The 26,802-nt window shown below is 57.4% G+C and overlaps 1 protein-coding gene across 4 annotated transcripts in view; it reads left to right on the forward strand.

Moving 5' to 3' along the window:
* CARM1 (coactivator associated arginine methyltransferase 1) overlaps positions 1 to 26,802 on the forward strand; it is a 42,638-nt gene that overhangs the window by 7,647 nt on the left and 8,189 nt on the right. For 2 of the 4 annotated variants that reach the window (XM_069591122.1, XM_069591120.1), the window contains exons 2-6: positions 18,253 to 18,378; positions 20,273 to 20,379; positions 21,289 to 21,393; positions 23,918 to 24,028; positions 25,106 to 25,283. In XM_069591122.1, coding sequence (XP_069447223.1) covers positions 18,253 to 18,378; positions 20,273 to 20,379; positions 21,289 to 21,393; positions 23,918 to 24,028; positions 25,106 to 25,283 — 627 coding nt within the window. Of the gene's footprint in view, positions 1 to 10,997; positions 11,681 to 18,252; positions 18,379 to 20,272; positions 20,380 to 21,288; positions 21,394 to 23,917; positions 24,029 to 25,105; positions 25,284 to 26,802 lie in introns of those variants that run through there. The other 2 variants (XM_069591121.1, XM_069591123.1) reach the window with 2 other exon arrangements.

Genomic DNA, 26,802 nt, shown 5'->3' on the forward strand with positions numbered 1-26,802 from the left:
GCCTGTGCCCCACATGGCCAGAACCCCTTCCCTGCTGGTGGCCACCCCATCACAGGCCCCGCACCGGTGGCCATTTGCCTTCCCACTTGTAGTGTATTGTTTTTCTGGGGTGTCCATCAGATGTGGGAAAATGTCCCTTAGCCTTAGCCCTCGCCCTTCTTCAGCCCCCCACCCCTCCCTCTAGACAGCTGTTACCCCAGTTCAAGCTGACCTGGCCTCTAGTCCCAGGCCCTGCCCACTGACCACCTCCCAAGCCCCTCCCCTCCCTCACCTGTACCTGCACCTGTGCAGGCCCACAGGCCCTCATTGGCAATTTGAAAATATAAAAGGTCTGAAAACCTGACTTCCTGCTCATTTGGCAGCAAGAGCTAACCTGACCCAAACTCGGGCAAAACCCCAGCCCTGAGTTGACACATGGGGCTTTTTTTACTCTCTGGTATCCAGTTGAGAATGACTGTTCCCACTTAGGGCTTCCCGGGGCACAGTAGTAAAGAATCCGCCTGCCAAGCAGGAGACACAGGTTCAGTCACCAGGGAGGGAAGATCCCTGGAGAAGGAAATGGCAACCCACTCCAGTATTCTTGCCTGGAGAATCCCATGGACAGAGGAGCCTGGCGGGCTGCAGTCCACGGGGTCGCAGAGTCAAGCACCACTGAGCACTGCGCATTCCCACGTTCGGCTGCAAAACAGTGCTTGGTTACAGATGTTGCCTGTGCTCTGCCAGGGATAACTCATGCTGTCTGTGCCTTGTTCCCTTTTTTCAGATGTGAGCAGTTTGTAATCTGATAGTCACTGGGCCCCACGTGTTTCAGGCAGGGTCTAAGAGCCTGGCTCGGCACATCCGTTGGGGTGATTGGGCCCATATGTGAGCTCACGGGTGGAAAGTGGTCCACACCATGAGCAGCACCTGGCGAGCAAGCTCAGGCGTTAGGTGTGGGGGTCTGGATGAGGTGGGTGGGCAGGGCCTTTTGACACAAGGAGTGTGTTGTGAACTTCAGATTCTGCGGTGCATTCTGAACTGGTTAAATCTAGCAGAAGGAGGGAGGCAAGATAACTGGGCAGCAGACAGGCTTCTTTGCCGGGAAGCCTGGCGAGGCAGGCACCACCTGAGGAGGTGGTGAGTTTGCTAGGATGTCGGGAGAAATACCCATCCCAGATCGGGGAGCGGGAGGGCTAGACTTGGGCTGGACTTGGCTGCTTCTGTGAAGAGTGGAGGCTGGCAGGGGCTTCAGGCAGCTCAGAGTGGAGGCTCTTAACCTGAAATCCTAGGATGGTCCTGGTGGGTCAGTGGGTGTCCCATGATCTTACAACCCCATGAAGTTGCATGCGGTTTGCATAAGGGTAGACGGACAAGAGTCGGTGGCTAGGACCTCGGAGGAGCCTCTTTGATTTTAGGAAAGGGGTGACAGCATCTCTCTGGAGGGAATACTCGTAAAGCGCTTATTAGCTCCGTGTGCTTCCGGTGACCTGGGGCCATGGTGCGGCTCTTGGTTCTCTGTGCTTCTTCTGAGGGAGAGGCTCCCTTGCTTTTGATCCCCCTCAGAGGGATCTGTGACCCGAGAAAGGCTGGTGGCCACTGAGGCCAGCAGCAGATTGCGGAGTGAAGCAGTCAGTGGAGGCCACGTGTGTCTGTGTCCTCTCCAGGAGAATGACTCTGAATGGCAGGAGTGCCGAGGGGAGACTACTGGATTTCTGAGCAGGAAGGGCTGCCCACTTTGGGTGCTGGAGTTGGGGAGGGGCCCAGGCAGATGGACTCTCTCCAAGTCTGGGGAGGGCCTGGTAGTGGAGGCTGGTGGGGAGAGTGGGGCAGAGACCTTACCCGGGATGGCAGGGCCCACCAACAGTTCTGTGAAAATAGGGAGACTTGAATTTTCATACTTTGAATCAGAAGGATGCATTCAGAGTGACCTTGCTGTCTCTTTATTGTAGTCATTACCATTTGTCTAACTTTATTTACTAATTTTAAATGTTATTTCTCCCACCAAACTTCTGATAACAATTGCAGTGTGTTAGCTGTCTATCGTGTAACAAAAACTAGTTGATGAATGAGTTACTGGCTGCACCGGGTCTTCGTTGCCATGCACACACCTCTGGCTGCAGGAAGGTGGGGGACTGCTCCCTGGTCGCAGCGCTCAGGCTTCTCGTTGTGGCTTCCCTTGTTGCAGAGCATGCGTGGACTCTCGGGCACTCAGGCTCAGTAGCAGTGGTGCAGGATCAGTTGCCCTGTGGCATTTGGGATCGTAGTTCCCAGACCAGGGGTAGAACTCGTGTGCCCTGCATTGGCAAGCAGATTCTTAACCATTGGACCACTAGGGAAGCTCTTAACTTTAAACAGCAAAAGCTTACTGAGCATCCCTTGTGTGCCCGGTACTGTTTGAGGAGCTGGGATTAAGCATGTGGCCCACACGTGGGGGTCTTGGGGGCGGGAGTGTGTGTGACAGGCACTGTCTCAGCGATCTCCTGCAGTGGCCAGTGCCTTGAAGGCAAGCCCGGCTGAGGCTTGAGAATGCTGGGGAAGTAGGGGTGAGTGGGAGGTACGGGTGGTCAGGGATGGTCACCACTCAGAATGGGGCATTAACGCTGCCAAGGGAAGTGCATCGGCATGACCCGGACTCTGTGCCTCAGTTTCCTCAGCTGTGAAATGGGGATCTTGGTAGCATCTGCCTTGGAGAGTTGTGAGCTAATAGAAGTAAGGTGCTTGAAGTAGTGTCTGCTACTCAGGCAGGCAGACCTGGGTAGTGAGCCTGTGGGCCTGCATGGCCAAGAGCAGCCCGTGGCCAGTGTGGCTGGAGCAGGGTGAGTATGGGGAGGGGTGGGTCCCAGCAAGGGGCTTGTCCTTTATCCCCAGAGTGTTGGGAAGGGAAGTGACACTCGAGGTGGTGTCTGCGTTCAAGCCCTCCCTCATCCCTTAGTTCCTTCCCCCATCCTTTCCTAGCAAAGCGATCCTGGGTGAGTGACTCAGCCTCCCGGATCTCAGCTTCCTTGTCGGTGAGGGGGGTTTCACTGAGGGGTTTGGCTGGTGGTGGGTGGTCACCTGTGCCCGGACTGCAGCCCCTGTACACATCAGACGCCACCCCTGCCCCCAACTCAATTGTGGTCTTAGGGAGCAGAGAGAAGGCGAATGAGGAACCGTTCCTCCCTGCTTGGGGAGGACCCGGAGCGTGGCCCGGAACCAACCTGAAGAGAAGGGGGCAGGAGGCCGCCAGCCTGACAGAGTGAGGTGGGAGGGAGGGGATCTGGGCGCAGGAGCCACGGACTCGACTGCAGTGGGGCCGGCTCTGGGGCAGCTGGGGTCTGTATCTCTGGGCCAGTCCTGCTCTCCTGGTCGGCCCGGCCAAGGGACAGGCCTGCTTTGCATTCCTGGGCTGGAATGCTCACCCTTCCCCCTCCTGGTCTGCAGCAGCCCTCACTGGTCAGAGGCATCTGGAGGTCATGATTTTAGCACAGGCCGCAGAGTCTCATCTGACTTGACCTCATAACCCCTGGCAAGTGGCCCTCCTTCTCAGTTGTTCCCTCCTAGAGTGCAGAGTGGTTTTGGGGGCTAGTGGGCTACAGTCCATGGGGTCGCCAAGGGTCAGACGCGGCTGAGCACGTGCACACACAGGTTCGCCCCACGTGTGCCGCAGGTGAAGAGCATGATGTAAGAGGTCACTGTCTCCTGGACCTGCCGTGTGGTCTGGAAGAGACGTGTCCCGGGTGGAGATGACCATGAAACCCCCGGATGGGTGTGGGGCAGCTGGGAAGGCCTTGGAGATGCTGCCCCAGCCCTCCTGGTCCCACATGGCTCGCTGCGTGTGTTCACCCTCCTGTCTGCTCACTTGGGGACTTGCTGGGAAAGCGTCAGGATTCAGGGTCCCAGGAACACAGCAGGGCGGGGCTGCTGGCACCCTTTATGTCTGCTCCGAGAAGCCCTGGCACCTTTTGGTTTAAGATCCCTGAGTCCCTGACTTCCCCCACACCCACCTCTTTTGTTCTCTGAAAGCCAATTAATGAAGGAAATTGAGGCCAGGCTTCACCCAGGCCTGCAGGAGTTAGATATGGAGGCCCTGTGGCCCTCAGGCGTCTCCTGTAGGGGTTGTGCTTTAGATCACGGGTTTTAATTGTTTAATCAACACGCACAGATGCCCGGGCCTAAGATGCACTTGATGTGGTGTGCACCCCAGTAAACTGCCACCCAAAGTCAGACCTAGAACTTGGCCTGCAGCCTCTGGGTGGGTTTGGTTTGGTCGGCAGGGTATTCTTGAAAACTGGTCCTGACGGGTGTGTGTGTCTGGGGGTGCTCTGTCTCCTCCCCTCCCCCTCTCCTCACAGAATAAGGGGAGAAACTTCTTTCACTCCCTCTTTTTGTCTGTCTCTTTCGGTTGATTCATCACCCACAGCTTTGGTGAGAGCGGGTCTGAGCTGTTTTCTTTAAGGCTGTTGGGCGGATTTGCTCCCCCGCTAATTGTGTTCCCGTGGCTGGCGTCCGTCTTGGCTGCATGTGATACTCACGTAACGGTTTTGTGTATAGAAACCTGCCTGACAACACAGGAGCTGGTGAGAGTGGAGCTGGTGAGAGTCCAGCCGCAGGGACCCCGGCAGATCTGAGCTCTAATGAAAAAGGAATGCTCCAATCATCCCCCCCACAAGGGGCACGTGAATAAATGATCAAAGGCAGATTGGGGGGCCTCTTGCAGATCCCAAAGGGGCATTCCGGAGAGCTAGCCACATTCTTCCCTGAGCTGGAGGGGAGGGCCAAGGCAGGCTGGGGCTTCCAGCCTTCTGTCTTGTGTCCCAGAGGCCCCCTCCACTCAGCCTGTCTGGTCCACACCAAATGTGTGACTGGAGGTTGGCATCCGTAGTGTTGCGTGAGTCTTGGGTTGGAGATGCTGGCTGGTTGCCTGGCCTCGATGCCCCTCCACCCCCACCCCAGTGCCCTGCTTGTCGCCACTTTGAGGCCCTACCATGGCTGTTGTGGGCTGAGCAGCTGGTGGGCGCTGTGCCAGGCTTTTTACGCTCCTTGACTCACCTGGCCGTCAGAACAGCCCCGTGGGGAGCCGCCCGCTTCCTAAGAGGGGAAACTGAGGCACTTGGTGGTGGCTGGGTGTTGGGTGCCAACCCGGCTTTGGCCCTGACGTCTCCCCGGGGGCGCTGGTGAAAGTCCGTGCCCTAGAGGAGAGGCAGACCTGGCCCTTGGGGTGTGTGTCAGGGAAGTGGTGGTGGATTCTTCTGGAGCCCAAAGCCAGTCTTTCCTCATTCCTGTCTCGTTGCCGACTCCATCGCGGGTCGGGCAGGCTCTGTCCCCACCGGCCTGGGCACATCTGGAGTCACATCTGGCGAGGCAGCTGCTGGTGGCCTGGCAGGAAGGGGCCCTCCCTCCAGACTCACACATCCGGTTCTCCGAGCCCAGAGGCAGGGCCAGAGGGGCTCCTGGAGTGCCGGGGGCCTGGCAGAGGCCCTTCTGGCAGCCACGTGGCCCCAGGACATCCTGTGTCACCTCTGGGCCAGTGGTCGAAGTGTTTTGTTTGTCGATGAGCCCTCCACCAGGACTGCGAGTGGGCTTCAGCCCCCGAGCTGCTTTCCTGCATCACTCCTCCACCAAGGCTCGCTGCCCTGTCCTCCAGCCTCTTCCGGTTTGGCCTCCCTGGAGTCACCCTGGGCTGAGGGCTGAGGTCCCTCAGCTGGCTGGAGGAGGAACATGTTAGCATTCCCCAGACACGGACTGGCTTGGCTTCCTGTGCTGAGCACACGGTCGCCGGCAGCTGTGGGAACCAGCGTGTGGGGTGTCCCAGCCGCTCTGAGGGTGGGTCCCCTTGCTGCCCTTGACAGGCTTCCCCTATGTGCCTCAGTCCTCATGAGGCACTGCCTGCCCAGTTCCTGCTGTCACAGGTGGTGGACACCTTCATGACCCCTCTCAGCCCTTGGAGTCTGGCTCTGTTGCAAGCCTGTAGTGGGGACTCTGGAGGATGGTGCCTGCCAGCCGTGGTCAACCAGCCGGGCCTGGCTCTGCGAGGCCCAGGGCCCACGTGCTTCCCTGGACCCTGAGCATGGTCCCCACAGCCTCCTAGGCCCGGCTCGCCCCCCAGAGACTGGGATGGGGTTCAGCTGTCTTTCATGAGCAGCCAGGTCCCCAGGCTGGGCCGCTTCAAGCATGTCAGTTCTCTGGGCCTCAGTTTCCCCTCAAAGTTGAGCTCAGTGAGGAAGGTGGTGGTTGGGAGCATTAGCTGAGGCCCTGACTTACATTAGGTGTCTGCCTGGCACCATGTACAGCAACTGCCTCAAAGTCCCGGCCAAAGAAGAAAGGCTCGGCGACAGCACAGCCCCTGGAGTGAGGGGCGGGGGCTAGTGGGTCTGTTGCCTCCCCCACCCCTGATTCTTCTCTAAGCCCCCCTGCTTTCAGGGGCCGAGGAACTGTGCGCAGCTGCTGTTCCTTTTGTAGCTCACAAAGCCCCGGGCTGCCGGCTGATTAGCATGGATGGGGAGATATTTGCATGTAATGGCTCCCGCCCAGTCAGAGCCCAGAGTAGTCTTTTCAGAAAAGCCAAGCCCTTTCTTTGTCTGGTGCTTCTCTTGGAGTTGCCCTTCCACACACCCTGCAGTTAGAGTCGTTTTTGGGGTCCCTCCAGACCAGACCTATGGGACCACAAGCCTCCAGTCCTTAAAGGCAAATACCATCCGCCACCCCACCCCCAGCTCCCATGAACCACCCTTTGAACGGGGTCCCTGCTGAAGCCCAGAAGCCAGCGCTGACTTAGGAGGTTTGGGGGACTCTAGTGTGGTGCCTCTTCTTCAGCATGTTGTCAGCCCCATGGTGGCGAGGGGAAGGCGGGTGGCAAGGGGTGGGCCAGCAGTGGTGGCTGGCTATTGTTATTGTGAAATATTGTCACAGGGATGAAGGCTAATATAGTAGACACCAGGAACTGCCCACCCCCACCTGGAGAGAGAAACAAGTGTTGCCTGTAGAGCCCGGGGCCCCTATCTTGTCTCCTCCCAGCGAGATAACCTCGTGGTCAGCCAACTGGTGGTCAGCCTTTGGGGCCCCTTTGATGTGGCTGAAGGTCCCACACCTAAAGTCAAGACCTTCCCAAGCACAGCGTGAAGCCGGCACCTCTCAGCCTCAGCCGATGGCTGCTTCAGGTCGGAGTGGCCTGCACAGAGCCTGGTCTGGATACCCAGTAGGGTTGATTTAGTGGTCTCTGGGCCCAGAGTGGCCCTGTGTCCAAGATTCTCTCTGAGAGTCCTTCTCTCCCATCTTCGCCTCTGGTCAGAGGGCCTTGGGGATGTGGGGCCCCCAGATGGATGTTGTGTGCTCAGAACACCTGCTGTGTGCGCTGGTCCTGGGCTGGGCGCAGGCTGTTAGTCCTTGTGACAGGGCTGATCGATGCTTTATTTTTCAAGACCTGAAAGCTCGGAGGGCTGGAGGGTGGGGTCCAGGTGGTTCGAACGTGGGTCTGGAGTTCTGGGATTTGCACCGCTATGTGGCCTTCTCAGCAGCTGGAGAGGGACTTGCCCTGGGCTTCCAGGTCTCAGGAGGCCTCCGGCACCCTGGCCTGGCCCAGCCCTCTGCCCCTCCTCCATCACACCCACTCAGGGGAGGGGAGAGCCGCGTGCCGGCCCAGGCTAGGAGAGGCAGTCACCAGCTGAGAAGCCTCTACCCTTTAGCCCTAGTGGGACGCTGGGGTCACAGGACCTGAGGCTGCGGCGGGGCTGTGTGTGTGTCTGTGTGTCTCAAGGCCTGTTTCCCCTCTCCTCGCCACTACCCCCCCCCCCCATCACTATTCCCTTTGTGTGCTTATCTTTCCGGAACATGGTGGAAATTCAAACTGCTCAGGAGAGTGTAACATGAAAAGCCCGTGTCTTCCTCCCTCCCCATCCTGGCCACTGCTCATCTCCTGCCCTGACCTACCCCCGCGGGCTTTCAGGCACACATCTCCCCAGGAACACACCGGCTCAAGGTTGTCCACGTTTAAACCATGAGAGGGGGATGCCTGTTGAAAAGCACACCTCTCTTCCAGAGGCAGCCCCTGAAGTCATTTCATGGTGTTTCTTTCTAGACAGGCCTTCCCCGTGCCAGCTCGCCCTGCTCGTTTTTACACCCATGGCGCGTGTATTTTACACCGCGTATCCCTGACAGTGTGGCTTGGTCATCTTAACATGGCACCATCTACGGATTGAAATCTGTGTCTTTTCTGGGCCCTCCTTTGCTTCACTCGTTCTGTAGGTGCGTCGGTTTTCTGCTGTTTTGAACAGTCCTGTGTTGAAGTGCTTCTTCACAGACATTTAGAAGTGGAGCTGTAGGGTAAGGTCCTGCAAGGGAGCTTGTAGCTTATAAGTCTTTGGTCCTCTGTGCTGGGAAGAGATGCTCATACAGGGGCTGCCCTGGGGCGCTGGGGGCTCTGGGTCCCTGCGGGGAGCGGCTGGGATTCACCCAGGCCAAGGTCAGGCCCAGGAGCCCATGGTGACCTCACTCTCCTCAAATACCCTGGGGCTGGGCAGTGTGGCAGCAGCTGCTCCGAGCGTCTCCGAGGACAGCACTGGAGCAGCCAGCTTAGGTTACAGCCAGAGAGGGAGGCCAGGCCGGGCTCGGGTTCCCAGAACCATGGTGGCTCCTGATCGCGAGCTGCTTAGTGCACTCACACTGCCCTGCCCTGTTATCTCGGGGAATCCTCACAGCAGAGAAGGTTTTTTTTAAATTAATTTTTTTTAAATTAATTTGTTTGTTTTTGGTTGCTCTAGGTCCTCGTTGCTGTGTGTGGGTTTTCTCTAGTTGTGGCAAGTGAGGCTTCTCCGCGTGGTGGTTTCTCTTGTGGCGCACGGGCTCTGGGCACACGGGCTCTAGGCACACGGGCTCTAGTATTTGCAGCTCATGGGCTCCTGAGCGTGGGCTCGGTAGTTGTGGTGCGTGAGCTTAGCTGCTCTGCCGCAGGTTGGATCTTCCCAGACCAGGGATCGAACCTGTGTCTCCTGCATTGGCAGGCCAGTTCCTATCCACTGTACCATCAGGGAAGTCCTAGGAAGGGTTTTATCTTGACTTTATCCCCATTGCACCCCCGTTGCACACATGGGGCTCCTGAGGTTGAGGGTGAAGGCAGGTGGTGGGGCTGTCTGCCAGGCCTTCCCCATGGGCTGTACCATGATCCCCGATGGACAGATGAGGAAATGAGGCCCGAGGTCATGTCTAGAGGGCGGCCCGTTAGGCCCTGAACTTAGATCTTCTTGAATGTCCATTTGTTTATTTGGCTCCCTGGGGTCTTAGTTGCGGCATGTGGACTCTTCTGTCTTCACTGTGGGATGTGCACTCTTGGTTTCAGGGATCTAGTGCCCTGACCAGGGATTGAACCCTGGTCCCCTGCACCGGGAGCTGCTGTCGTAGCCATTGGACCACCAGGGAAGTCCCTCGATGCCCCCATTTAAACCACTGTCCTCTTGGCCTTGGCCCCACTGGGGAGGTGGGGCAGAGGGGCCTGGTGCCTGTGGGAGATGGGAGGCTCTTGGAGGACGAGCCCTGCACCCCCATGTGGTCTGGCTTGGCTTGGATGTTGCCACTGCCCCGAGGCAGCCCATGATCTGTACTGCATGGGGCATTGTGGGTATCAGCCCTCCGAGTTCCCTCCAGCCCCTCTTACCCTGCCTTCTCCCTGGTGCCGCCTGCCGCCCTGTGGTGCCCACGAGCACAGGAAGGCAGGGCCTGGCCGGGTTGTTCACTGCTGTGCCCTCGTGCCCACACTTGGCACTGAGCAGGCTACAGGCTAAGCTGCCCAGTGAGCCAGCCGATGGCCCAGAGCAGAGTGGGAGGCCGCTGGGTGGGCCTCGGAGAGCACTGATTGCTTGCCTTGTCCTCCTCTTCACCCGACTCACCTCTCTCCTGTGCAGTGTTTTTCCTCTGGAAGGTGAAAGCCTGTGTTTTATTTGGCAGTAGGAGGCGATTTCATAAAAGACCTCACATTCGGACAGGCATCTCCCCCCTCTCCCAAGTCTGCCAAGATAAATAGCTTTAATTATTCCTCGCTTGTGGCTGTAATAGTTTTCCCGCTAGAGAGGCAGGGACTTGAAATGTGGCCCTTTTGTGTGTGGGTTGCTCCCTTCCACCAGCTGGCAGCTGCTTTTCCGTCTCGCTTTTCTGTTCCCCAGGAGGCAGAGAGCGCCCCTCATTCTCACACCAGGACAGACGGTTCTGTGGGAGGAGAGAGCTTGGCTCCCAGCATTTATTCCCATTCTGCTGGGCCCCTCTGACACAAGTCTGTCCAGCATGAAGGGCTTAAGGCCCCCCTGCTTGTTCAAGAGCAGAGGGGAAGAAGGACAAGGACAGGGGTTACCAGAGGGCTGCCCAGTGCCCAGCGCCCTGGGCAGCCGGACCCCCCATTCTGGCTGCCTCCTGCACGTGGGAAAGTGGCAGGGCCTCCTTGACCCCAGGCCCGGGGGCGGCCATGCAGGTCAGCATCCTCAGATGCTGGGCGGGGTGCTTGGCCAGCCACATGCAGAGCCCTGGGTTCAGCTTGTCCAGGAAGTGCTGGAGAACCTTCCTGGTCCCCTAGAAGAGGTGACAGGGACTCAGGGAAAGAGAGGCAGGGTGCCTGGGAAGAGTCAAGGGGCCACGAAGGCTGGGGAGAAGGCCTTCTGCCCGTGGTCTGGGAGGTGGTAAGATCAGCATGGCCCTGTGGGGAGATGGAGGGGTGTGCCAAGCTGTCCATGTTAGCAGGGCCTGGCAAGCCCCATAAGGAGTTTGACTTTGTTCCAGAAGGTTCTGGGGAACTACAGAGGAGTGTGGGCAAGAGAGAGACCACAGCAAGCCGGCTGCATTGGACACTGTGACTGGGACATGCCTGGAGGCTCAGCACGTCCCCGGGTCATCTGGTCAGTGTCCTTGAGGCCACCAGCTTCTTTGAGGCCTGAGTGCCAGGCCCCAGATTAGGCCCAGGAGTGAGGGTGGGGGAGTAGGGTGTTTCCTTCAGGCCTGGGGCAAGGGAGCCCCTGTGCCTCAGTGTCCGCGCCCTGTTCGGCTGCTCCAGGTTCCGTGGTGCTGTCCAAGGAGCCAACGAGAAGGGGCCTCAGGGTGGTGCTATGCTGGGCGGGGAGCAGGCAGCTTGGCCCCGAGAGCTGCTTGCTTCCCAGTCTCGTCTTCTGCCTGGCCGGCAGCCAGCCCTGGCCTCCCCTGGCACGGGGTCCCTTTGGGTGGTGCCCAGGGCTGTGGGTTCACCAGGGTTCACCGGGGCCTCTCGCAGCTCCTCCACAGCCTCCCTGTAAATCCCTCGTCTTGCCTGGGAACCCCTGCAAGCTCCCTGGGCTGTAGCCAGGATTCCCAGTCGCCTCCCACTCTCCCTGCTGGGCCCCTGCGAGGGAGAACGCCATGCTCATGTGTGTCCCTGCACTCAGTGCTCACTCAGCACTTGCGATCACCGCCAAGCAGTTCTCCGACACCAGCTGGGCCTCCTGCAGTTCAGCTCCATTCTGACCCTGTCTCCCTGGAAGTGGTCAGATCACACAGGTTGAGGGCTCAGTGCCACCGGACTGTGCACACCCCACTGGAGACGCCAGGCGCAACCTCAGCAATCAACTTGCTCTGTAAATCGGAGGTTTCTAGGATCTTGTCCTCAAGTTCGATTAACTTGCTGCAGCAAGTCAGGAAGAGACTGCGCTTACTAGACGACTGGTTGACATGAAAGGATACAGCTCAGGCCCGCCAGATGGAAGAGCCAAGCAGGGTGAGGCGGGGGGCAGGGGGCAGGCCTGCCGCGCCCTCTGGGGGTGGGCACCAGCCTCCTGGCATGCCACATGCTTGCCAGCCCAGAAGCTCTCCTGTACCTTGTCCTTTTGGGGTTTTATGGAGGCTTCATTGTATAGGCATGACTGATTTAACCATTGGCCTTTGGAGGCTGAGGAGGGCGGACTGAAAGTTCCAACTGTCTAATTGCTAAGCTGGTCCCGATATGGCTTTCTAAAGTCATATACCCCAGGGTGCTTGAAGGGGGCGTCACATGAATCACAGAAGACACCTTTATTGCTCTTTTATTTGTTTAAACTTTTTGTAAAAAATAATTTTTGTCTATTTGTCTGTGGCTGTGCTGGGTCTTTGTTGCTGTGTTACAGCAAGTGGGGGCTCCTCTCCCGTTAGCTGTGGTGCACGGGCTGCTCCCTCGCAGTGGCGTCTCTTGTTGCAGAACGCAGGCCCTAGGGCGCATGGGCTTCTGTAGCTGTGGCTCCCAGGCTCTGGGGCACATGCTCGGTAGTTGTGGCGCACGGGTTTAGCTGCTCTGCGGCAAGTGGAGTTTTCCTGGCCCAGGAATTGAACCTGTGTCTCCTGCATTGGCAGGCAGGTTCGTCACCACTGAGCCACCAGGAACGCGCACGTTTATTGCCCTTAATCACTTGAGAAATTGCAAATTTTAGGAGCTCAGTGGCAGGAAAGACAACTAAATACATGTTTATTGTTAATCAGCATATCATAGCTCCCTTTCCTCTGTTTTCCCACGTCCCGTTTCCTCTCACTGAAGAATCTGTTCCAGTCTCTCTCCCTGGCTGAGCCAGGTGCCGCCTCTAGCCTCCCACAATGGGAGGTCCCTGGCCTCAGTCCCCCTCACCTGGGGATCCTCGTCGCTGGCCGCCCGCTCTTCTCACCCTCTGAGGGATGGGGGCGTGTCTCCTTGCGCTCCACTGTCAGCTTTGTAATACAGTCGTATTGGCACGTAGCCACGCCCCTTTGCTCCTTTACACGGTGTCTGGGGTGGAGTTGAGTCACTGTACGTGCGTGTGTGTGTGCTCAGTTGCTCAGTCAGGTCCAACTGTGACACTTTGGACTGCAACTTGCCAGGCTCCTCTGTGGGTTTTTTCAGGCAAGAACACAAGTCGGTTGCCATTTCCCCTCCAGGGGATCTTCCTGACCCAGGAATTCAACCTGTGTCTCGTGCATTACAGGCAGATTCTTTACCTACTGAGCCATCAGGGAAGCCCCTGAGTTACAGTAGCAGAGATTAAATGGCTGGAAAAATGTTGGGTCCTTTACAGATAAAGTTGTGGCCACAACTCCCTAGTGCTGGCTCAAGGAAGCTCAGAGAGGTGCTGCGCACACCACGTAGGAGCACAGACCCTGGAGCCAGTAGGCTCGGCCACTCGCTGTGTGACCTTGAGCAAGAAACCTAACCTGTCTGAACGAGCCCCTTTTCTCCTCTGAGCCTTTGGGGCGGTAACAGGAGATGTGGGGGTTTTGTGGAGTCCATGAAAAGTGCAGGAGCAGAGCCTGGCACCTGGGAAGTTGTCTGATATGTTAGCCTCATCTCACCTCAGCAGGGTGCATGGGTGCTGGCCCTAGCAGCTTGCGGAAACTCGGCCTCTGTGACTTGGATACTCGGGGGCCTTGCCGCCCGGAGAGCAAGACTGGTAGGGTGTTTTTCCAGGTCCCCCACCACACCCCCAGAGCACTGCATTCCCTTGTAGAGTTGTCCCTGGTGATTCTGGCCCCTCGACCCCTGGCCCCAGAGCCTCAACGGAACAGACTTCACGGTGTGGTGGGTGGGAGGCCAGCCCAGGGTGTCAGGCCAGGCCTAGGAGCAGGGCAGGCATGCTTGCGGTGGCTGTGGCCTGACTAATACTCCTTGATCTGAGTTCGTTTCCCTGTTGAGAGCCCGTCTTGGTGGGCTTCCTTGGAGCCTTCATTTCTCAGCCCGGCGGTCCCATCACTGCAGGGAGGAGGGACACAGGCCCTGCTCAACTTGGCTGAGAGGGTACCCTGCACACCCTCCCCGCCCGAAGCCCCCTTTGTAAGTCCTCCCCGCCCGAAGCCCCCTTTGTAGTCCTTCCCGCAGGTAGATTGACAGGGCAGCCTGCCAGCCCTCCTCTCTGCTCCATGCCCTCCAAGGTGATTGATGAAGGTGGTGTGTTCTAGGGTCCAGGCCCTGTGGGCTCCAGGCCCCTTTCCTGGGGGAAGAAGCCCTCTCCTGGGAACCCCTGCCCCTGGGGAGCCAGGAGGCAGGCTGTGCCTGAGCCCCAGCCTCAGGGAGGTGTGTGGAGAGGGGAGCCATCGGCCCGGCGTGGCCAGCTCTGTCCATTGTCCTGAGGGCCCCTCCCAGGGAGGTGGGGAGAGAAGTAAGTGCAAAGGTCGGAGCCCTGCCCACTGTGGAAACTGGGGCGCTAGTGTGGCCTTGGGAAGGGGCTGGGAGGGGAGATCCTTGACGCCAGTCCAAGAGCTCTGATTTCTCCTGAGGCTTTTAAAAAAGAGAGGAACTTGATTCAGCATTTTTTTTTTCTTTTGGTTTTTCAGATATTTTCCGACCATCCCCTGCATACCAGGGACTGACCTCTGGTTATATAGCTATGATGTATACAAAATGCTGGTCCCGTGGGCTTTGGGGGGCCCACCCATGATGAGACCACTCAAGCTGTCCTTTGCCCTGGCTTCCCTGTCCTGGGCCTCTGGATGAAGCCAAGCTTCCCTTGGCCATAGGTCCTTGTGGTCGCCTGCCTGGCACCAGGCCGCCGGGCAGCTGCTTGGGTTGCCAGGCTGTTCTGGCAAAAAGGGAGACAGGCCTTCCCTCGTCTGTTTGCCGCCATGTGGGAGTAGCTGACAGGTTGGCTTTATTTCTGACCCAGGAGCGGGCATGGGTACTGCGTCAAGGTTTTAGGTCCATTCCTGAGACCCATTCACAGTTGGACTCTGGAGCACCTTGTCTTGGGCCCCCTGTGGGTGCAGCCTGGCCGTGACCCTGGGGCTGCCCCCCCTAGTCCCCTCTTCCCTCCTGCCTGCTGTCAGGAGGCTACCCATGCCCTGCTCCCCTTTCTCACCCCCAGGAGGTGGCACCTGGCTCCTGAGGTGTGAGGTGGTCTGGTGGAAACCCAGATTATGGCCTCAGGAGCCTCCTCCAGGCTGTGGACCAGGCTTAGGGCTCAGAGCAAACCAGGGGTGAGCAGGGGGCCTAACAAACACCCGTTGGGCCTTCATATCCAGACTCATGCATTGGGAACATTTTGTTTTTTTCTATTGAGATAAAATTCACATAACAACAAACAATTCAGTGGCTTTTAGTGTACTCACGGTATCCGGTAACCATCACCTCTATTTCCAAAATATTTTCATCAGTCCAAAAAGAAAACCTTGTTTCCATTAGGCAGTTTTCCCCATTCTCCCACCCTCAGCCCCTGGTGGCCACCAGTTTGCCTTCGGTCTCTGCATTTGCTAATTCTGGGTGTTCCAGATAAATGGGATCGTACACCTGTGACCTTTTGTGTCTGGCCTCTCGGCATCATGTTTCTGAAGCTCATCCTCGGGGTAGGAGGTGTCAGGACTTCATTTCTGTCTATGGCTGAGTAATATTCTGTTCTGCGGATGGACCGCATTTTCTTTATCCAGTCATCAGTGGATGGACATCTGAGCTGTTTTGAATAGTGACACTTTGAATATTTGCATACAAGTATTCGTTTGAATATCAGCAGCTTTCAGTTCTTTGGGGTATATACCTAGGAGTGGGATTGCTGAGTCAAATGGTAATTCTGTGCGGCTGTCCCATTCTGAGTTCCCACCAGCAGGGTCTGAGAGTTTCAATTTCTCACCAGCATGTGTTATTTCCCATGTTTTGTTTAAAGTTGTAGCCATCCTGCTGGGTGAGCAGCAGCCTCTGACTATGGTTTGAGTTGCAGGTGCCTAATGGGTAATGCTGTGCATCCTTTCACATGCTGGTCATTTGTGTATCTTGGGGGAAGCATTTCTTCAAGTCTTCCGTCTGTTTTTTGAATTGGGTTATCTTTTAGTTGTTGAGTTCTTTATATATTCTGGACAATAGATTCTTATAAGATATATGGTTTGTAAATATCTTCTCCCATTCTGTAGGCTGTTTTTTCACTTTTTTGATACTGTCCTTTGATGCGAAAAGCTTATATGTGTGTGTGTTATTAATCTTTTCTGGGCCACAGCACATGGCTTGTGGGATCTTAGTTCCCTGACCTGGACTCATGGCAGTGAAAGCATAGGGTCTTAACCTCTGCACTGCCAGGGAATTCTTCCAGAAGTTCATAATTTTGATGAAGTCCCATGTATGTAGTTTTCCTTTTGAAACTCTTTGCTTTTGGCGTCATCTTGAGGAATCCATTGCAAAATCCCAGGTCTCAGAGCTTGACCCCTGTCTTCTCCTGGGGAGTTTCACAGTTTCTACTCTTGCGTCCGTTTAGGTCATCGATTCTTTTGAGTTGGGTGGTGTTTTTAAATATATGGCGTGAGGTAGGGGTCCAGCTTCATTCTCTTGTACAGGGAGACCCAGTTGTCCCAGCACCATTTGTTGAAGAGACTATATTCTACCCCCTGAATGTCCTCAGGACCTTTGATAAAAATCAAAGGACTATGAGCAGAGGGCTTATCTGGAGTCGCGTTGTGCTGACATAGCAGCCCCTGCCTCTCCGCTTGCCAGTGCTGTTCTGTTTCGATTAGTGTACCTTTGTAACGCGTTTTGGAGTCTGAGCCTGTGGGTCTCGCCGCTCGGTCTCCAGCTTGTTTTGGATGTCATGGGGGTGACTGGGAGCACTTCGCCATCGTTGTATTCATGCTTCTCTCTATAAATATATTTTGTTATTGTCGCTGTGGATTTGACGAGCCGCTTGAAAGCAAGCTGCAGACATCACAAGAAACTTCACTGTATTCCCATGTGTATCTTTCGATAAAAGGGGCATTCCTTTACAGAATAATGCCCGTGTCGCATCTAGATCTTTTTAAAGTTCCAGCACCTGAGGACGCCCCTGCTGGGCCAGTGATTGGGATTCTGGGCATCCAGTGCGGGGGGTGCGGCTTTGATCCCCAGTTGGGGAGCTAGGATCCCACATGCTGAGTGGTGCAGCCTCCCCTACACCGCCCCCACCAATTAAAAGGCACCCGTAGTCCACACGTTTCCCCAGGAGAGCTCAGTCACTGTTGAAGGGCGCTCATGGGGCTGCATTTCAGGGCCACACCTGCGTCTGCTGGCCACACCTCTTTAGTCTCCTTTACTCCAGGATAGACGTGTGCTCAGTTGTGTCCGACCCCACACGCTGTAAGCCCACCAAGCTCCTCTGTCCATGGGCTGTCCCAGCAGGAGTACCGGAGTGGGGAGTCATTCCCTTCTCCAAGGGGATCTTCCCGACCCAGGGATCAAACCCGCGTCTCCTGTGGCTCCTGCACTGGCAGGTGGATTCTTCACCAGTGAGCCACCAGGGAAGCCCTCACTCCAGCTCCCAGCAGTTTTTGTCTTTCTTTTCATCTTTGGCTGTTTTGAGGCGACCTAGGAGGTTGTCTTGCAGACTGCCCTGTGGGCTGGCACTGCCTGTTGTCCCCTGGTGAGGGGCCCAGGGTTCTGTCCTGCTGCCCCATATCCGGGCCACAGCATCGGGTCACTTTGTCTCCTGGTGACGCAGTGCCTCACTGTTTGGCTGAGATGGGGCGCCCCACGCTTTTTGAGTGAATGGCCAGTAACAGCGATAGTGGCGAGTGCAGGGGTGCAGGGCTTCCTGTCTGTGTGTTGGGTCTGACCCCTGCCCACCATTAGTTCTGCTTGACAGATGAGGAAACCGAGGACTCAGACCTGCCCGGGTGACACCTCGGTGGTGTAGGTGGGGCGTGAGTGCAGGCTGTCCGGCCCCCGTGGCCGCACGCCCCGTATGTGCAAGAAAGGGGCTTCCCTGATGGGGGTCCAGTGGCTAGGACTTGGCACTTTCACTGCTGCGTCCCTAGGTTCAATCCCTGGTTGGAGAACTAAGATCCCACAGTGCTAAAAAAAAAAAAAAATTCAAGGAGGAGAAGGGCTTAGCTGGAGGAAGCAGAGGCTCCATGGAGATTCTTGACTCCCATCCCTGCTCGGCTCTAAAGACGCCCCCACAGACGCAGAGGGGCTGGCAAAAGAAGGCCCAGCCCCCTCATCTGGACTCGGGGCAACTGCTGCGTTCCCAGGACCCTCTGACCCTGCCAGATTGCCCTTTGCTCCCCTGTGTCTTCCCACCTCGGGGTGATATGGGGTCTGGCGCCAGGAGGTGCCCCGGGAGGGAACATCCCGGCAGAGGTGTGTGCCCCGCTGGGACCCCTTGGTTCCGACGCACCTCCTCCCCTCACCTCAACCCTGGTCGCCCTGTGAACCACTATCCTCTCCCGCTGGACAGAGTGCGTCCTAGGTCCCCGCCAGGGATGCTCATAGGCCACTGCCGCTGCCTGATCCTCAGTGTGGGCCGGGCAGGCAGGGCACACGGGGGAGAGGTTGGGGGACCGTGAGGACGTGGGAAGGGTGGCCCTGGGACCTGCCAGCTCACGCCCGCCTCCCTCCCCTCGCAGATGAAGACGTGTGTGTGTTCAAGTGCTCGGTGTCCCGGGAGACGGAGTGCAGCCGGGTGGGCAAGCAGTCATTCATCATCACCCTGGGCTGCAACAGTGTCCTCCTCCAGTTCGCCACACCCAGCGGTACGTGTCCCTTCTGCCCCGCGGCTCACGGGGTGCCCAGAGCTGGGGGGCCTAGGCTCCCAGCGTGGCTGGGGGGCACCTGGAGCTGGGGTGAATCAGAACCGGTTCATCTGACCCAGCGAATGACCCATCCACATCAGAAGTATTCCCCAACAGAAATATGTCCACAGTAAGAGTATGTTCTTGCTGCCTGGACACTGCCCCAGACCTCGCCGGGTCCTTTGGGTCCTTCTGGGCTCGGCTCCTATGTCCGCTCCTCTGGGAGGCCCATCCTGACCTCCCGGCCACCCCCCGGCCTCTTGGAGGGGCCCCTCAGGTGGGGGTTGGGGGCCCAGCCGCAGCAGTGGATAGGGTGGGGTGAGGTCCAGAGGTCCAAGTGCAGAGGAGCTGCTGGAGGGGTCCAGGCAGACCCACTGGGGGACAAGCAAGGTTGCTGCTGGACTTGAGGAGCCCCAGGCGAATGGTGCTGAGAGGTGGCCCCAGGCTGGAGGCCCCTGGAAGGCCCAGTGGCTGGGCTTGGCCCTTGCAGAGCTGTAGTCAGTGAGCCTGATGGTCAGCACAGGGGCTGGGGTGGGAGAGCCCAGGGTGGGGAAGCCTTCTGCCCACAGCTACCCACTGTGATCCCAGAACCCCCCTACCTGTCTTAGTGCCTCTGATGGAGTGGGGAGACGTCCCCAGCCCAGACCCTCAGGATCGCCTAGCTTCGTGTAGCCCGGCTTCAGAGCTGGGAGCTGGCCAGGTCGGGGGAAGGCAGCCAGGTGACTGCCCACCTCCCACCGGAAGCATTCTTAGGCTCCACCCCTGTTCCTTCTTTATACGAAACCAACCCCAGTTCACTGTTAAAAAATAAGTTACAGAAACACCACCAGGGTTATCAGTAGATGTTCTTGGTATAAATCCCCCTTGTCTTTTTCCTCTTCTGTGGATAGTTGCATTCTAATTTTTTGTCCTTATATCCCATCAGTTTCCTAAATCGTGGTCAAGGATACATAACCATTTTACCATGTTAACCCTTTCTGAGCATATGTTTCAGCAGCAGAGTGCCTTCTGTCACCACTGTCCAGCTCCAGAACTTTCTGTATCTCCCCACACTGTGTATTTTAAAGATATCATCTTCTAGTTCACTTTGTTAAAATACACAAAAAATTTACCAGCAACCATCCATGTTCAAGTGTCTGGACTCCAGAGCTGTTACAGCACGTTCACACCGTGGTGCGCCCTTCCCCCCATCCATTGCCAGGACTCTTTCTTCGTCCTAAACCAAAATTCCATCTCCAGTAAACACTCACTCCCGCTTCCTTCACCCCCAGCCCCCACAGTACCACCTGTCTTCATGATTTGATTTTGTTTCTTTTTCTTGATAAAATTTTGTGGTCGGTATTTTATGTTGATAAACACAGTTTATTCGCATAATACCTGGTTCTGCATAATATCTGGTTCTGCCGACTGCTGGTGACTGATCCTCTGACACACTGCTCAGTGTCCCCTGGGGTCCCTCCAGTCCCCTCTGCCTGGACACTGGGGTGGTGTCCCTGTGTCCATTTGCCACCCACAGACACTGCCAGGTGCTGTGGGTGGACCTGTGCTTCTTTACGGGGGTAAATCCTAGAGATCTGATGCCCGGCTTACTCTTCAAAAGCTTTGGCCAAGCTGCCCTTTGGCAAATCTGCGCCTGGGCCCACTCTCACCAGCCTCAAGCAGCACAGTCCCCCTTGACACCTGCCTTCTCCCATGGCAGCCACCACGTGGCCCATGTGGCTGTCCTTTTTCATTTCCTTAAATTTCAACATTTCGGGGGGTGGGGATTTTCAGATCACTCATGCTCAAGGGAGAAAAGTCAGGTGCTCACCCCTGCCCCTGAGTGGGCGGCCATGACCTGGCTTCCCCCTTCCAGATTTCTGCTCCTTCTATAACATCCTGAAGACCTGCCGAGGCCACACCCTGGAGCGGTCGGTGTTCAGCGAGCGCACGGAGGAGTCTTCTGCTGTGCAGTATTTCCAGGTGGGTACATGGCGCTTGGGCCAGCCTGCCGCCCCTGGTGGTCCCCGGAGGCTGCGTGGCATCTGGGTTCCTGTCCTGGCCCTGCCACTTGCTCAAGGAGTAACCCTAGATGAGTGTCCTGTGCTTGCTTGGGCCTCGGTTTCCTCATCTGTGAAACAGAGATGCCAGTGCCTGCCTAGAAGGGTTGTTGGAAGGATTTGAGTGCAGATGAAGCTCAGGTTCACAGGCCTTCTGAGTAACGATAGCACAGTTACCATGTCCTGAGCACGGAGGGCATGCCAGGCACTGGCTCCAGCGCTTTGATGCGTACGGAAGCACTTGAAACCCTCCCCGTAGCTCTAGGAGGTAAGTACTATTGTTGTCCCCATTTTACAGATGAGAAAACTGAGGCTCAGAGAGGTTAAGTGACTTGCTCCAAGTCACACAGCTATTATGCAACAGAGCCAAGATGGGAAGCCAGGTCTGCCTGCTGCCCCGGCCCAGGTGCCACGCTGCCTCCCGACCGCCTGGTTGTCTTACAGAGAGACCCCGCAGCACCTCACCTGCCTGGCGCTCTGAGTCCTAGGGTCCTGTTTGATCTGCTCCTCCGCTTCTTTGGGTCCCCTGAGATGGGGCAGGTGGCCCTCGATCGCAGAACCCCGCCTGTGGCGTGTCTGAGTTCTGGGTGGCTTCCGGGGCCCAGGCGCCATCCAGCTGCATCCTTTGGCCGCAGTGACGGTGGTGGTGCCCCCCTGCAATGGGAGCCGCCTCCAGCTTCCCGCTCCCCTGGAGCAGCTGGCTGCAGAGAGGGATGCGGCCTCCCCAGGTTGATCTCGGCCCGAAGCCGACCTTCCTCTGTCGCAGGGTCAGCCGGGGCCTCGGCCGTCTGCCGGCTGCGTGCCCTGTGCCATTGGCCTGTCTCTGTTCCAGTTTTATGGCTACCTGTCCCAGCAGCAGAACATGATGCAGGACTACGTGCGGACGGGGACCTACCAGCGCGCCATCCTGCAGAACCACACAGACTTCAAGGACAAGGTGAGCCGGCAGGCCATGCCTGCCCCCAACCCCCCGCCCCGCCCTCAGGCTGCGCACGTGCCTCGCTGCCTCAGTGGCCTCTCTTTTCTCTTTGCTCATTGATTTTGTCTTTTCTTTCCTCGGACTGTAGAAGCAAAATCTACTTTTTGTAGAAGCCTGGTGTGTATCAGGTGGGCACGAAAGGCCTCTGTCATTTCCCTCTGAAGCAGCCACTGCCAACAGCAAAGCCCTCTTCCAGATGTTGTCCCCTTGCGTATGTCTGTGTCAGCATGCGTGTGTGCATTTTAGGGTTATGATCTTGTTCTTTATTTGACTGGGCCAGGTCTTACTTGAGACACACAGGCTTTTTGTTTTAGTGTGTGGAAACTATTTTTTTTTAGGTTGTCACATATGGGATCTAGTTCCCTGACCAGGGATCGAACCCGGGCACCCTGCACTGGGGGCACGGAGTCGGAGCCACTGGACCACCAGGGAGGTCCCTCAGGTTATAATCTTTTTTTTTTTTTTTTGAGTTTTTTCTTTTTTTTTTTTCTCTTTAGTTTATGTTTTCTATTGAAGGATAATTGCTTTCCAAAATTTTCTTGTTTTCTGTCAAACCTCAACATGAATCAGCCATAGGTATACATATAACCCCTGCCTTTTGAACCTCCCTCCCATCTCCTATCCTGGGTTATGATCTTTTAAAATATATATATAAAATACGGAGAAGGAAATGGCAACCCACTCCAGCATTCTTGGCCTGGAGAATCCTGGAGAATGGATAGAGGAGCCTGGCCGGCTACAGTCCATGGGGTCGAAAGAGTCAGACACGACTTAGCAACTAAACCGCACACAAAATATGATTGTATGCCACATTCACTTCCTACAAAATACTTTTCCCCCACCTAATGTGTCTTGGCACGTGCTGTTAAGTTACATGGACGAAATGGAATCTAGTCACTTCCCTAGTTCCTTTTAAAATCTGTTTACTGTTACTCACTGGTTCCGCTGACCCTGGAACAGCACGGGCTTGACCTGCACTGGTCCACTTACCCACAGACTGTTTTTGATGGATATGAACAACCATGCTACACGATGCACCGTTGGCTGAATCCAGAGATGTGGAGCCGTAGACACGGAGGGCCCACTATATGGTTATACTCAGATTTTCTACTGGGAAGATTCCCACGTTGTTCAAGAGTCAACTATACGCGCATGATTAGAAAGAGACCAGATTATATATGTTCAGAGGGGAAAGTTGATTCCTTTCTCTGCCTGTGGCTTAGAGTTTGTTTCCTCTTTTTTATTTAATTTATTTTTGGCTGTGCCATGTCTTAGTTGCAGTATGTGGGATCCAGTTCCCTGAGTAGGGATTGAACCAGGCCCCCTGCATTAAGAGCATGGACTCTCAGCCACTGGGCCACCAGGAAAGTCCTCTGGAGTTTATTTTCCCTTGCCACATGGAAGTTTGTGGTTTTCTCCACACATCTAGGGGGTTCTCTCCACATGATTCACCTGGATCCACCTTGTCCAGCGCCTAGGTCATGCCCCGCCCCCCACCATTGCTGAGAATCCCCTCCTGTCACTGAGCATCCCCACCTCCTGCCCACCCCTGGCCCAGGGCCCGAGCCCCCGCATCCTGGGGAGGAGGCGTCCTCGACATGGCGGCCATCTGTGTGCCCTGGCGGCTGGCATGGGCCACACTGGGGCAGCACTCGTGGCCCGGGAAGCGCAAGTTCCTCCAGTGAGGCCCCTTCCAGCTCCTCCAGCACGCAGGTCCATTGTGCTGTTCATCTAGAGCTCTGAGAGGCGCTCACGGTCCACCACCCCCCACCTCCTGACAGCACCGATGTCTCCATCAGGCACTCAGCCTGTGCCCACCCCACGCCCAGAGCAGGTCTCCTTTAGCTCATGCGCTTCACCAGCAGACCCCGTTTATCCCAGCTTTCTGCTAACATGGTGGCAGTCAGACGGATCCAGAATGTGGGATGGCCCACCATGCTGGGGCCTGGACTCCGAGAGCCTGTGCTGTGGGGCCCAGCAGCCCTGGAGAGGGCATCCACATGGGAACCATTCCCAGGTTTCCTCTCAGGTTGTGGGGATACCCTGTAGGGCCTGGGGTCGGGAGCTGCCACTTTCTGCCCGCTGCGTGGGCCAGGCCAGTCGGCCCTGTGTCCAAGTGGTCCTGCTGCCTGCAGGGCTCAGAGGTGTCCTGACCTAGTGAGCCCTCACTCCCACACGCCCCATAGATGGCCCAGGCCATGTCTTCTTGAATTGGATCTCAGAGAGGGTACTGGTTCTGACATCCCCGCTGTGCTCAGAAGCAGAAGCTCCCCTCCTGCCACCTCTGGATCTAGACCGCAGGCTCCCCCTGGGAGCAGGCTCGGGGCAGCTGGCCATGTGGAGGCACAGCAGGCTGCGGGGCGGGGGCGGGCTCAGCGGGTGGGTGGGTGGGCCTCCAGGGAGCGAGCGCCCCTGACACCCCCATCCTTACTGTCATATCCCTTCACTGCTAGCTTGTCCTCACCTCCCCCTCCTCCCTCAGATCGTTCTTGACGTTGGCTGCGGCTCTGGGATCCTGTCGTTTTTTGCCGCCCAGGCTGGAGCAAGAAAGATCTACGCAGTGGAGGCCAGCACCATGGCCCAGCACGCTGAGGTCAGTGCCCGCTGGGACCCCAGCCTGTCCTCGCCCCCCCATTCTGGGCCTGTTCAGCCTGGGGAAGCCAGCCGGGTCGGGAACCCGGGAGGCCTGACCCCTGCATCCAGGGAAGCCTGGGGATGTCGGTCTCTACTTGGGTCTCTTGTCCCCCAAACTGAGTGGTTTCAGGGGCAGGGCTCTCTGGGCCTCAGAGACTCTCTTCCATGATGAGTGGTTGCCCACCAGGTTCGGGGTAGTTCATGTCTTCGGGGCAGGACTGTGCAGTCACACAGACCAGGGTGGGATCCTGGCCCCTGGCAAGCCGCCCATCTCCCTGGGCCCCCCTGAAAGATGGGCAGCAGGGGTTCATTTTGCTGGTTTATGTTGCCTGGCACCAGAGCCTTCATTCAGAGTTTAGCACCTAAAAACTACAAAGACAAATAGTGGGGATGGCTCCCTCCCCCACCTCCAGCTCCCAACCATCTAGACCTCCCGGCAGAGGGAGAGATGGGAACAGAGAAGCCTGCGAGCCCCCGTGGGCTCTCCACCCGCCCCTCCCACACGAACATCCACGCCACCATCGGGCTTCTGGCTTTGCTCTCCTTCGGGTGCATCTGGGTTGTATCTGTCGTGTGAAGAGCTTCATCACTCTCTCTAGTGGTTGCCAAGCATCCCTTTGCCTGGACTGCTGTGTGTAGGCTGTAGTTGACACTGAGGCTGATTCTCAGTCTACAGTACAAACCAGTGCCCCCCCGAGGCTTTGTACCCGCGTCCCCTCTTGGGGTGAGGTTACGTCTGTAGTGCACACCTCCCAGCACTGAGATCGCTGGGTCGGAAGGTGTGTCCAAGCTGACATTTGGTGGCCCTAGCCAGGCCTGCTTGTCCTCGTACCCGAGGTGACAGTAGGGACTGGGAAGCTGCAGGAGGGCCGGCCCGAGAGGGGTGGGGCCACAGTGACCTCCTCATGGGCCAAGGCTGCTCACAGCTGCAGTCAGCATGCTTACCATAGAGGTGGTGGGGAATCTGGTGGCCAAGTGTGGACTGAGGCCCTCCCCAAGAGGACCCCCGTGACCCCTGTGGCCTGCCCACCCTCAGGTCTTGGTGAAAAGTAACAACCTCACCGACCGCATCGTGGTCATCCCTGGGAAGGTGGAGGAGGTCTCGCTGCCCGAGCAAGTGGACATCATCATTTCGGAGCCCATGGGCTACATGCTCTTCAATGAGCGCATGCTTGAGAGCTACCTCCACGCCAAGAAGTACCTGCGGCCTGGCGGTGAGTGCTGGCGTGGGCCGTTGCTCGGGTCGGGGGCCCCAGGGCTGTCGCTCGGTCAGCGCAGGTGTGCTGCAGCGCCCCGCGGGCCTGCGCTGACAGCCTGGGTGCCAAGGGCATCGGGGCCTTCACGCCCACTCCCTACCCTGACCCCGCCTAGCTGACTGGGCCCCAAATGAGGCCACTTGTTGGGCTGCCTCGGCGTCTCGTGCCCTCGGGGGACAGTGTCCAGCTGGGCTGTGGTTGGAGCCAGAGTGGGTTTCTGCTGGCACCTTCCCTGAGGAGCCACCCTGGCATCTTTGTCCCTGGCCTTATAGACTTGCCCTCGGCCTCACAGAGCCCTTTGCTCCTCAGGGCCAGGAGGCAGTGAGGGGTGTCGGGGGTGGTGTGTCTGTGTGAGTGGGTTGGGGGTTCTTGGCACTGGGGCGCAGCTGTGTGACCTCTGTGTCACTGTACCAGCCCGTCTGTGCTCTGGGGTCTCTGGGTTCCTGTTGACCCCTGTGTCACTGGGGTTGGGTCTGCACTTGGCCACGCAGATCTGCTGCTGTGTCCATTCTCTGCTCGCTTCTGGCACGTGTCTCCATCTGCGTGTTTTTGTACGGGAGAGGGGTTGTGTGTGTGTGCTTGTGGTGCAGGATGACCGTGGCCAGGGCAGAGCATGGAGGCCGGTGCACCTGCGGGCCCTGTAGGGGCAGGAGCCGGGCTGTGGGGAGTGGGGAGGTGGCCGCTGTTCCCCACAGCTCTGTCCTGCTCTGCAGGTGTATGGGCAGCCAGGCTGCCCCGAGGCTTGTCCTCTACCTGCTCTTCTCATGCTTGGCCCTGGTGGCGGGCCACGCTGGCCGGGGTAGGAGGGTTTGGGGGGAGTGGAGTTGGGTTGATGGGCAGTGGTGGCCCCAGCAGAGCATGGTCTCCTCCTCCTGGGGTTCTGTGAGCAGCTACACCCCCACCCCACTGGTCAGGCAGCCTGCCCAGCCCCCTCCCCTCAGCCTGCATTAGTGCAACTTGGTTCCATCTCAGGGAGCTCTTTGAGGGCATTAAAGGGAACTACCCCCCAACCCCCATAATTGCACTTCAGCTACCTTCAGGCAAGGGGGGCACTTGCCCATGATGCTCCAGGGGTAGGCGGCCTGGCTTGTGGCCTCTGGGCCAGAGAACACCTCGCCTTCCCCACCCCACGGCTGCAACCGAAGGCAGGCAGATTCCTGGTGCCTCCTCCGACAAAAGGAGGGAGGGAGCCCCACATCTGGAGGCCAGGTGACGGAGGCCCCAGACTCGGAAGTAGGCAAGAGCGCCTGAGCCCTGACTCTCCTCCCACGGCTCTGACTCTCCCGTCTGTGCCTCGAGTCAACAGATGGAGGCTCCACCCTGCCCCCCAGTTTCAGGCCATGCACGTGGCCCACCCTGCCTGGCAGAGGCCTGTGCAAGGGGATTCTGCTGAGGCCGTGATGGCGTGGCCTGGGGCTCACCCTCGCCCTGTCCGGAGCACTTGGCTTTGTTTTCCCCACTGCACACCAGTCCCAGA

Source organism: Ovis canadensis, chromosome 5 (genome assembly GCF_042477335.2).
Source record: "Ovis canadensis isolate MfBH-ARS-UI-01 breed Bighorn chromosome 5, ARS-UI_OviCan_v2, whole genome shotgun sequence".
Classification (NCBI taxonomy): domain Eukaryota; kingdom Metazoa; phylum Chordata; class Mammalia; order Artiodactyla; family Bovidae; genus Ovis; species Ovis canadensis.